This window comes from Chiloscyllium punctatum, chromosome 15, assembly GCF_047496795.1.
Source record: "Chiloscyllium punctatum isolate Juve2018m chromosome 15, sChiPun1.3, whole genome shotgun sequence".
In the NCBI taxonomy this organism is placed as follows: Eukaryota; Metazoa; Chordata; class Chondrichthyes; order Orectolobiformes; family Hemiscylliidae; genus Chiloscyllium; species Chiloscyllium punctatum.
Window position 1 is genome coordinate 9,343,081 of NC_092753.1, and position 12,638 is coordinate 9,355,718.

The 12,638-nt window shown below is 39.9% G+C and overlaps 1 protein-coding gene across 4 annotated transcripts in view; it reads left to right on the top strand.

The window, feature by feature from the left end:
• Positions 1–12,638, top strand: part of esd (esterase D/formylglutathione hydrolase) — a 33,043-nt gene that overhangs the window by 4,131 nt on the left and 16,274 nt on the right. For 3 of the 4 annotated variants that reach the window (XM_072584582.1, XM_072584584.1, XM_072584580.1), the window contains exons 2-3: positions 1,486–1,573; positions 8,906–8,994. In XM_072584582.1, coding sequence (XP_072440683.1) covers positions 1,486–1,573; positions 8,906–8,994 — 177 coding nt within the window. The remainder of the gene's footprint in view (positions 1–1,485; positions 1,574–8,905; positions 8,995–12,638) is intronic. The other variant, XM_072584581.1, reaches the window with a different exon arrangement.

Consider the following 12,638-nt stretch of genomic DNA (forward strand, 5'->3'; position numbering starts at 1 on the left):
GAAAAAGAATTTGCTCAAATTCCCAGTGAACTGCGTTTCACCTTACAATTATGCCCCCTTGCTATTGATCCTTCAGCTAAGGGAATGACTGTTTTCTATCCATCTTGTTCATTCCCCGCATAATCTTATATACATTTATCGTATCTCCTCTCAGCCTTCTTTGCTCTAAAGAAAACAATCCGTTCTTATCCAGCCTCTCTCCATAGCTAAACTGCTCCATCACATATCACATTGTGGTGAAACTCTTCTGTGTCACTCATTGTTTGTCAATGTGTTGTCATCTGTGATTCTGTTGCAGTGCAAATCGTGATTTTTTTTTTCTTAAAGTGGATCGAGCACTATGGAACAACAAATGCAACTATTCTCTAATCTTAACACTGTTTCAGGTCAGAGTTAAAGTCATGCAGCACAGAACAGATCTTTCATTCCAACCAGTGTATGCCAATAATAATCCCAACCTAAGCTTGTACCACCTGCCTGCTCCTGGCCCATATTCCTCCAAACCTTTCCTATTCATGCACTATCTAAATGTCTTTTAAATGTTGTAACTATACTCACATCCACAACTTTCTCAGGAATTTCATTCCACACCCATTCCACCCTCTGTGTAAACAAATTGCCTCTCATGTCTTTTTTTAAATCTCTTCTTACCTTAAAAATATGCCCCCAGTATTGAAATCCTAGGGAAAAGACACCTACCATTAACCCTATCTCTACCCCTCATGATTTTATAAACCTCTATAAGGTCACCTCTCAACCTTCTATGTTCCAGTGAAAGAAGTCTCAGCCTTTCTTTATAAATCAAACCTTCCAAACTGACAACATCGTAGTAAATCTGTTCTGAACCCTTTCTAGCTAATAGTATCCTTCTAATAACAGGCTGACCAGAACTGAACACAGTACTCCAGAACAGGTCTCACCAATATCTTTTACAACCTCAACATAATGTCACAACTCCTATACTTAAAGGATTGAGCAATGAAGGCAAGTATGCTAAATGCCTTTTTAACCAACCTATCTACCTGTGATGCAAACTTCAAAGAATTATCTCCCCCAACCCCTTAGTCCCTCTGTTTGAAGGAAGCGTACAAACAATAAGACTAACCAGTAACTCTGAGCTCTGGTGGTATTAATTTTATAATCCAAAATTACAGCAATTACAACACTTCAGAAGTGCTTTGCGACTTACTGAGGCAATGAAAGGCTTTTGTTTTTTTCCTCGTTGAGCATCGCCGTCAAATATTGCCCTGAGATTCATAACATCCATTTGAACCATTAGTACTTGCACATTGAACATCAGTTTATGAACTGAGGTCACAGTCAGCACCTTCCTATGTACAGCATCCACGTGTTAGCGGATGTTGTAAACTCAAAGCCCTCCTAATCCAGAGCTGAAAATAATTCCTATTGGGTCTTGCCACACTATCATTGTGTAAGCTGCATTTATATTCATGCAACATTTCTCCTTTTTTTTTCAAAATAAAGCTGTTTCATTAGTGAAAAAAATGGCCCTGACTCAAGTTTCAAGCACCAAGTGTTTTGAAGGATATCAGAAGGTGTATGAACATGACAGGTAAGTGAGTATAATCAGCCTCAGCAACAAGCTTTCTTTTCCAATTAAGTGTTTTATTGCTGGGATTCCTTTCTGTGATTTAAGGTGTCAATATTTTTATCTCAATGCTGGTTAAGGTAAACAGTGGGAATATTATAACTCTATTACAGAATTCCATAGAATTTAACAGCACAAAAGCAGGCATGCTAACCCATTTGACCTGTGGTTTAATACTGCCCCGTGCGACATGTATTAAGACTCTATACAGGTCTACTTTATCCTGTTTCATCTAAACCTACTGCTAAATATACTAATCCAACTTCCATTTATCTCATGAAGTTGCACGTTCCACATTCTACTCACATTCTTGGTTAAGATATTTTTTCTGAACTTTAATTGGATTTATTAGTGACTGTCCTGTATTGAGCTCCCCACACATACAAACATTCTTTACATGTATCATGTCAAACCTCTAAATGTTTTTAACAGTCACCATTAGGTTCCTGCCCAACCCCCACCACCACCACCACAACCTTCCCTTTCAAGGGAAAAAGTATCCTAGTTTGCCCTGTTAATTATAAACCTTGCAGTTCTGGCATCACCCCGTGAAACATTTTATACCTTTGCCAATGCCTCCATGTCCTTCTGGTAATGTAGAGAACAGAATTGTGCATGACACTGGGAATGTGGTCCAACCAAGGTTCATACCAGAATCACAAAACTTGTCTGCTTTCCAATTTTATTCCTCTGCAAATGAACCCAGATTTTGTTTACATTTTTAAAAACACCTCAGAAACATGCTACTTTGAGTGATTTATATAACCTGTAGGTCTCTTGGATCTTCTATGTGATTTAGATTCCTGTTTTACAGTAAGTCTTTCCCACTTCAGAATTATCAATTAAAATTAATTTTGTCATCTACAGACCCCTTCTCCAAGCTTTTCTTTTGTCCCAGTCTTTGGTATGAACTACTAAATATACTTAGTTCACAGACACAGTGGTTAGCACTGCTGCCTCACAACACCACAGGCCCAGGTTTGATTTCAGCCTGTGGCATCTGTCTGTGTGGAGTTTGCATATTCTCCCCATGTGCGTGTAGATTTCCTCCGGGTGCTCTGGTCTCCTCCTATAGTACAAGGCTGTGCAGTTTAGGTGGATTGGCCATGCTAAATTACCCCGTAGTGTCCAAAGATGTGTAGGTTAGGGGGTGAATTAGCCATGGAAGATGTCGAGTAATGGGGATGGGGTGTGGGTTTGGTGGGATGCCTTTTGGAGGATCAGTGCATATTCGATGGGCTGAAAGGCCTCTGTCTGCACTGTAGGGATTCTGTGACATATGCCTCCCAGTTTTATGTCTTTCAGAAATTTTGTAATTGTACTTCCAGTTTAACAAGTTCTAATCATTTTGAAAATACTAAAATAATGTAAGATATACTTCTTGGCACAATAACAATATCTTAAAATGCTAAAATAAATTTTAAACATTCTTGGTTAATTTGGAAAGAAAATTCTGAGTATACTTCAGTATTGTATAGTTATATTCCAAGAAGGAAGAATGCTCTTTGAAAAGACTCTACAGTTTTCTTGATGGGCTTTCAGATTTATGTCGCAAGTACTCAAGCGACACAGCTGTTCAGGTCTCACATTCAGTTTTCCTGACATGGCTGATCAGAGTCAGTGGAGGCGTGCAAGGTTCAGCATTTTTATCAGTGCCTTCCGGGATGTGAAAAGGAGTTTAACAAAGAGGGGTTTACTTAATGTGATCATTACTGATCGTCCTCATTGACACTGAACGAAGTCATAATTGGCTTTGGCTCCAACCTATCTCTTGTGCTATAGGGCAAAACTCCTGTGAATGTTGAGATACCAGGTGAGCAAGTAATGACAATACAATGTATCTCAGGCACCAATGCACTCAGGAAAAGAGAAGAGGGAATATAAAAACTCATTTCGTGTATAGCATCCAGTCACTAATTTTATAGGGATAATTCCATAATAGTGTTTTACATGCAAGAAGTTCTCTGTCCTGACCAGTCGGACCAAAATCTCATAGTACCAGCTGAGTTAGTCAGATCAGTTTAGAGTCTGTGTCCTAATTACAGTATGTGGATCAAACTCCACATGTGGTAGGCTTGATTCTCTGCAAGAGAATCTTGGTCTGGTATGGATGAACCCTGAGACACTTAAAAAGTTTTTGAAGAAATTAACCCTCTGTTCCACGCCACACCCAGATGGCAGAATCCTGCTGCTGTAGGCGAAATCATAACTTGGTACAGTCATTCTGTTGGAGCCCTTAATTCTTTCAGCCCAGTTTAAACTCTCAAGAATATCGCTCATCTCCTTCGGTGTTACCAGCAAACACAATTTAGAAAACTATCAACACCTCTGCAACTAAGTGCAGACCAGGGAAGAACGCCAATTCAAGAGTGGGTATTGAGAATGTGTTGTACAGTGCATCATTTGTGTAATGATACAAAATTTGATACATCAAGCCCCAAAATGGTTTATCTGTTCACTTCTGCACCAAACTTTCAGTCAACCCTCAACTACAGAAGCTAGAATTTGACATACTAAGTTCATTTCAGTGGATCAAATTTAATTGTGGTCACCTTCACTTTCACGATACATCCAGCATGAAGGGACCCATCAGTACTACTTGTTCTTCAATTACATAATAAAGCTGAACTTAATGATACAAATATTGTCCAGTGAAATTTGTATCTGATGGCACCTAATAACCATGTGACTTAATAGTTTTATGATCACTGGATCGATGAAATGTCTGGAAATGGGCGAATATGTTTCTTGTGATCTATATCCTTTCACATGGTCTCCACAAGCCCACTCATTAAATTCCCAGAACTTTTACTTAGTTTATTCTATGCACTGTTGTGCAGTGTAAATATAAGGCCATGGATCTACTGCTGGTGGAAGGAGAAACCCCTTGGGTTATTCATTTCCTTGCATCCACTGCCCTTTGCCTCTGGAGGCAGCAATAAACTGTTTACACAAATGGTTTTTACCTCCTTTATTTCATCCTGACTGGGATTTTGTTTTATCATCTTCGGCTTATTTGATGCACCATCAATACCGGGTAAAGGCCGTGACCAAAATGTGGTTGTGTGGCAACTGTACGAAGACAGAGAAACTTGCATTTCTGTAATACTTTTCACAGCCTCAGGAAGTGACAAAAGCTTCATGACCAAGGAAGTAACTTTGAAGAGTGATCACTGTTGTAATATAGGCGTGTCTTGCCATCCACCTGACACTATTCAAAATACAGGGAACTACTGGTATGATTAATGGATTATTGAGCATCAGTTTTCCCTGAACCTGGCACCCTTTTTCAGAATGGGTGTAACAAGCTATCTGCTTCTTCAAATCACTAGCGCATAATAAATTGATGCTTTTAAATCTAGACGGGTGATCCAAAATCGGATTGCAAGTTTCTAATTACTATTAGGGATTTTTGGTTTCCATATGCGACTGTATAACCTTGAATATGTCCAGTGGTTAGCACTGCTGCCTCACAGCGCCAGAGACCCGAGTTCAATTCCTGACTCAGGCAACTGTCTGTGTGGAGTTTGCACATTCTCCCCGTGTCTGCGTGGGTTTCCTCCGGGTGCTCTGGTTTCCTCCCACAGTCCAAAGATGTGTACGTCAGGTGAATTGGCCATGCTAAATTGCCCGTAGTGTTAGGTAAAGGGGTAAATGTACAGGAATGGGTGGGTTACGCTTCGGCGGGTCGGTGTGGACTTGTTGGGCCGAAGGGCCTGTTTCCACACTGTAAGTAATCTAATCTAATCTAATCTAATCTAAATGGCTTCGCTATTCAGTTCCACACAGAATATTCAGGCAGCCATCATCTATAGAAGCTAGAATTTGACATACTTAAGTGAGTTCAGTACAATGGGTTAAATTGAATTGTGGCCTTCTTCATTTTCACAAAACATCCAATGTGGAGGGGCCCATTCGTGGGACTTGTGCTTCAATTACATCATAAATCTGAACTTAAATTATTTTAAAATCAGCAGCGCCATACCCAGACTTCAGAATCTTTCTTCCTTTTCCACTGCCCTGCTCTTTTCTAAAGGCAGGCTGTAAATCCTGCACTGTGCCTGTCCTGAAATCCTAATTGCCAAATAAACATTGGACTTTGACAGTACAGCTCTCTGGAAGAGTTTATTTTTTTGGACCTGATGTTTTCCACAAGATAAAAATAGTATTTCCATTGCGTACCTCTATTCACTAGTCTACAGACTCCAACACACTAACGCAGAATATTGTTAATATAGTGTGTGTCATTTTTAATTATTTCTGGAGAAATATTGTCTTCATTTTAATGTTTCACAGTGACATGCACAATAATGTCCTCATTATTGGTTTACAGGTTCAGTGAGGAATGGTCATGACATAGATGCAGTAGAGAGATTATTCAATTTCACCACAAAACCCATGTTCTGTTTGCCCTCCAACTCCTATCATATCCTCCATCATTGCTTCGATTTATGCAAGTAATCACAGTATAACTGAAAACCTTTAGAATGATCTAAATTCTGTTCAACAAAATGACCCTAGAAATTATAATAGAGTACTTTCAGAACACTAAATTAGGAAAGTTTAACAAGATTTCAGCAAAATTTGGCTGGTTTGCAAATTGTTTGACCGTAACCAGACTGTAATTCAGCTGAAGTCTCCACCTTTCTTACATCAAATTGAACATTGGATAGGAGCAGGAGGAAAGCATGCTTGCTTCATGTCTGCTTTCAGATTTCAACTATATTTTCCTATCTGCTCCTCATTTTTACAATTTCCAGAGAGACTAAACATCTCTCTATCCCAGCCTTAACGGATACTCAGCAATAGAGCTTCCACAACCCTTTTGAATGAAGAAATTTCCCCTCATGCCAGTTCTAAAACAGTCAGCCCCCAGTCAGTGAAAACAATGTGTTGCCTTCAGAACCGTGTATGTTTGAATGAGATTACCTGTCATTCCTGATGAAGGGCTTTTGCCCGAAACATTGATTTCGCTGCTCGTTGGATGCTGCCTGAACTGCTGTGCTCTTCCAGCACCACTAATCCAGTATTTGATTTTCAGCATCTGCAGTCATTGTTTTTACCTCGGGAGAATGCATGCCTAATTAACTCAACCTCTCATCGTACAATAACTGTCATCCCAGGAATCAATTTTGTGATCCCTCACTGCACTGCCTCAACTGCAAGTATGTCCTTCCTTAAATCTGGTGACCAAAACTGCACACACTGTTCCAGGTGTGGACAAACCAAAGCCCTGTAGAACTAGAGCAAGTTGGATTTAAACCTGTGTCCTGCAAAAAGGCCAACTTGCCGTGTGCTTTTTCCAATTGCTTGCTGTACCTACATGCTAACTTCTTAGATGAATAAAGTTAAGTCTCTGAGGATCAACATTTCCAATATTTGAACTTTGAAAACATATTCTACTTTGTGTTCATATGACTAAAGAGATTAACCTCATGCTATTGTTTTTCTCTCACAAGAATACAAGAAACACTAACTTTCTATCACAAGCCTCTCCAGCTTCATGTTCGGCTATTCACTAAAAGGTTATGGCTAATCCAGTTGTGGCTTCAGCTCCGCCTCTTTGCCTGTCTCCATTAATCCTTGACTCCCTTATAAATCAAAAATCTGTCAAACTCAGCCTTAAAATATATTCAGTTACCCCCAACCCCTTTACTCACTAGGGTAGAGCATTTCAAAGATTAATGAACTCTGAGAAAACAAATTTCCCTTCCCTCCATCTTTAAATCAGAGGCCTCTTATTTTGAGATTCTGCCCCCTTGATACCCCCTGAGGGTAAACATCCTCTTAGCACCTATCCTGTCAAGTTCTGTCTAAATCTTAGCTGTTTCAATAAGGTCACTACTCATTTTTCTAAACTCCATTATGTGTCGGCCCAATCTTCTCCACCTTTTCTCATGGGACACTTCCTTCATGCTGTCACTCAATCTAGTGAACTTCTTCTGGACGACTTCCATTGCAATGCCCTCTTGTTGCCTACTCACTTAACCTGCCAGTGTCCTACGAGTCCTTGTCTATTAACCTTGTGTGTTTTGGAGCTCTAGTTGTACTATATCTTCTGATTCCCCTTTGTTTATCATGCTAGTTGTGTTCTCAATAATAAATTCGTCAAACCTAATGACCATTTTATAAAACCGTCCAAAGCTGTGCAGGTTAGATGGATTGGCCATGGGCAATTTGGCATGGCCAATCCATCTAACCTGCACATCTTTGGATGGTTTTGTAAAATGGTCATTAGGTTTGACGAATTTATTATTGAGAATACAACTAGCTCACCCACCTAGCCTGGACACCATGGGCAATTTGGCATGGGTTAGCCATGGGAAATGCAAGGTTACAGTGATAGAGTAGGGGATTGTGTCTGGGTGGAATGCTCTTAGGAGAGTCAGTGGCCTGCTGCCACACTGTAGGGATTCTATGATTCTATGTTGATTTTGTATGATCATCCTATGATTTCTACAAACATTAAGATTTCCTTCATAATAGATTCCAGCATTTGTTCAAACTGCACTTTCCTGTTCACGCTCTCCCTCTTGAATAAGTGTTACCAATTTTCTAACTTGCAAACTACTAGAACCACTTCAGAATCTAGGGGATTTTGGAAAAAACATAGCTAGCACATCCACTATTTCTGCAACTATCATTTTTACAAGTCCAAGGTGTAGACTGATCAGATCCTGGAGATTTGTCACACTTTTTAATCCCTTGATTTCTGCAATATTTTGGCGGTATTATTGTTATCACTGCTGTTTTGTTTTGTTTTTGATTCTGAAGTGGTCCAAAATTGCACCATTTCTGATAGAAATCACCTTCTATGAAATGAGCTGTAATGGTTGATGTAAAGTGGGGTGCAAATTGATACTGAGCGGAGAGAAGCCTAGTGACCAAAACATAATACCATGGATAGATGTCATGTATACCCCATTTTGAAACTTGCATTTTTAAACAATCGATTTCAAATATCCGTCCATTCCACATATTAATTTGTGGTTGACTTCAACCACTATCCTAAGTTTTTGTGGAGCATTTTCTTGAATAGCTGATTCAGAATTGACGTTGCTCAAGTCTTGTCTCATGTTCAGTCGAACTGTGTGAAAGCAGTCCAAGTACCTGTCTTGTTTTCTCTTTGAGTGCTGAAGTATTTTTCCAAATTCAGTGTTTGCCTGAACAGTGTGCCTAAGATTAAACCTTGCCCAACAGTGGTAGATTCACCACTTTTTTTTTGTATTATTTTGCCTTGATAGTTTAGGTTATCACTTTTTAAAAATAAAATTCTAATTTTGTTTTGAATGACAGCTATGAGTTAAAATGCAAGATGCGGTTTGGAATCTATCTGCCTCCAAAAGCAGAGCGTGTGAAGTGCCCTGTATTATACTGGCTTTCAGGTAATTTATCTCTCATCTCTGAGCTTTCCTGCCACTTAACTCTGATCATAAAAAGATGCTTTTTCCTTACGGGTGTGCTTTGAATTTAATAATTTGGAACTGACCCAGTAAATAGGTCACTTGAAAATAAATAACTGTATCTAAGCTATCCCTTCAGTAGTTCACCAGTAACGCAGTCATATATTTGAAGATTCGCTAGAGAAATGGGGAAATTGTTTTCTAATGAGGCTGCTGATTTATAATGCTGCTTGGAAGGCGAGAGGAGCCTTTGCATTTTAATGCATGATGAGGTGTATTTTGTTTTTCCTTACCTGAAAAATAAAGCTTTATTAAATTGGTAATTACTTGCAGCATAATACATCACGTGTCACGGACTCTGAGTCAAAGTAACTAAGCGACTTGAGCCAAAATTGACAGGGCGTAGCTCGTTACCTGCCAGGGAGCTAAATAAGCAGGACCGTGCAGTGGGATGTGGAAAGGGTGTTATTCCTGTGGATGTCCAGGGAAGCAGAGAGCCAGGGCTTCCACACAGCCCATTCTCGGCCGTGTGAGCTCACAGCTTTATGAGCTATCAGTGCCTAATTTGAGATATTTACAATTGTCACATTTGATCATGGGACACGGTATGCATTGAGTGATGAGCCCCCCACATTCCTGTCGTCTAAACGTCTGTGGGGGTCGGGAAAAGTACTTTAAACCTGCTGCCTGATTTTCTGGCAGAAAGTAAAATGTTCCACGAAGTTCTTGGCATGAAAGCCACCGGATGCCATCTGTGTTGCTGTGGCTGAACATCTGTTGAACTTTAATCATTTTTTCAGCCCTGTGAATTAATTGCTGACTTCCAGAAATGTTGAATGCAATGGATGGCAGAGATTTCTGATGGAAAGCAGTGTCAGGCTGTCTGAATGCCCTCACCACTCGCCCCAATCCCAATTTAATGCCATAATAATTTAAAAAATGGATGCTGGAGATCTGAAGCAAAAGCAGAAATTGTTGGAGAAACCCAGTAAATTTGGCAGCATCTGTGGGAAGAGGGCAGAGTTAATTTTTCGAGTCCAATGACTTTTCATCAGGGTTCTGATTAAGAGTCACTGGTCTCAAAACATTGAATCAAAAAGCATGTTTCCTGGATTGTTCATAATAGGCAAATTACATATCGTCCTCAACCAGCCCGATCTTGTGAAACCCAAAACAAAGCACTTACTTTTCGATGTGATTTCAGGTTTGGACAACACTTGTTGAACCAGCCCATGGTCACTAATAGTTACTCTAACAAACAATTTAAAGTTGAACACATGATGTGGCTCATTTACACTTGCTAGAAGCAACATCTGCAAGTGCCTTTTCCTTGCAACCAAAAGGAATATGTTCCGGCCTTGTGCCTTTGTTGTATTACTGAGGAGTTTGGGGAGCCCATCATTTCCTCATGGCAACACTTCAGCCAATCACAGTTAGCTGCTGACGAATTGGCGCACTTTTCTCCTATGATATACGTTGTTCTGAATCTTTAAAATTTGACATTCACGTGTCTATCTTGTGTTTTAACTCTCTTAAAGTACACCCACATCTTCATAACACCTTCCCCCTTAAGAAAAAACTGAACCATCGTAGTGAAAAGATGGCTTTTTTTTCAACTTTTTAAACCAATTACCCTAACATACAGATAACTTTAATATAAGTTGTCCTTAACTTCTTCCCATATAACTGTGTATATGTAACATTAAATAAAGACAAATCTCATCTAAACTCTATCAGTTAAATCCACCATAACACATCTGCAGTTACATTCTTACAACACACAACATGTACGATTTTTAAATTAAAGGTCTGTAATATAAGACTCCAACGAAATAGTCTCATATTCTTGTCTTTAAAATGCTCTAAGAATGTAAGCGGATTGTGTTCAGTGTAACAACCGTCTCTGACACATTGTTCGTGACATCCACATTAAAATGTTGTAGAGCCAGACCCAAACTCAATATTCCTTTTTGATTGTGGAGTATTTCCCCTGGTGGATGTTGACCTTCTTCGAAAAGTAACCAATTGGCAGTTCAATCCTATCCCCATCTTCCTGTAGGAGTGCAGTTCCAACTACAATGTCACTAGCATCGATGGCGACTTTAAAAGGTTTTGAAAGGTTTGGTTTAGCTAAAACTGGTTTGGAGGTTAATATTGGTTTCAAATGGTTGAATGCCTCCTGGCATGGTTCTGTCCACCAAAACTTTGTGTTCTTCTTCAGCAAATCAGTTAACGTTGCCACTACACTGCTGAAGTCTGGAACAAACTTGCAATAGAATCTGCTGAGTCCTAAGAATCAAAGTACCTCTTTCTTCGAGGTTGCGTTTCGTGGGGTCAACCTTCCACGACCGATGTTCTGTCACAAGAACATCACCTCTGCTTTCGTGAATTCAGCTTTATTTCAGTATATCACCAGTTTTGCTTCTGGTAGTCGTTCAAGGACCTCTGCCAACTGTCCCATGTGATCTTTCCAGGACTTACTAAAGATCACTACATCGACCAAATAGATTGTACAGTTCATTAACCCAACCACAACCCTGTTCATGAGACTTTGGAACGTGGCGGGTGCATTCTTTATTCCAAAGGGCATCACTTTAAACTGATGTTGCCCATTTGGGGTTACAAACGCAGAAATTTCTTTTGCCGACTTTGATAAAGGTAACTGCATGAACCCACGCATTAACTCTTGGTGATGTAACTGGCTTGTCTGAGTTTCTCAATACAGTACTCCAATCTAGGAGTGGGATATGAGTCCGACTTTGTAACGGCGTTGACCTTGTAATAATCCACACAGAATCATTGAGTCCGGTTTGGGATTGGCGAACTCCACTCACTCTGGCTTGGTTCGATGATGTCCTCATCAAGCATGGCCTCCACCTCCATCTGGACCTGTCTGGCTTTGAAAGGATTAAGCCGATAGGGGTGTTGTTTTATCGGAGCAGCATTTTTTATGTCTTAATGTACAATGATGTCCTTGCCATCTGATTCTTACATATGTCTTTGTGCGACAATAACAAATCTTTCAACTGTGTTCTATGCTTCTGAGACAGGGCTTCTTAATTATTTGATCCATTTTGAAGCATTTCAAAATCCATATCGTCTGGATTTTATTCCTCAATCTGCAGGGCAGTAATTAACACCTCTTTCTCCAGATCTTTCTCTCTAGTGTAATCGATTTTAACATGTTCACATGACATACTCTATCTGGCATCTTTACTAAATAATTCACCTGACTCAACTTTTTCTCAATTTGATAGGTACCACTAAACCTGGCTTTGAAGGGATCTCCTATCACTGGTAACAGTACTAACACATCATCCCCTCTGGAAAATGTCCAAGTCTTGGAGCTTTTATCTGCCACCTGCTTCATTCTACTGTGCCGTCTTGAGGTGCTGCTCAGCTAAAGTGCCTGTGCGATTTTGTCTCTCCCTCACCCCCGATACATAATCTAAGTGTGAGATCACCAACTTTGGTCCTGTCAATTTTTGTTTAATTAATTTCAAAGGGCCTCTCATTTCATACCCAAATATCAACTCAAAGGACGTGACCTGAGTAGATTTGTTTGGGGCATCTCTGACGGCAAGCAATACGAATGGGATGCCTTTATCCCAATCATTCGGGTAATC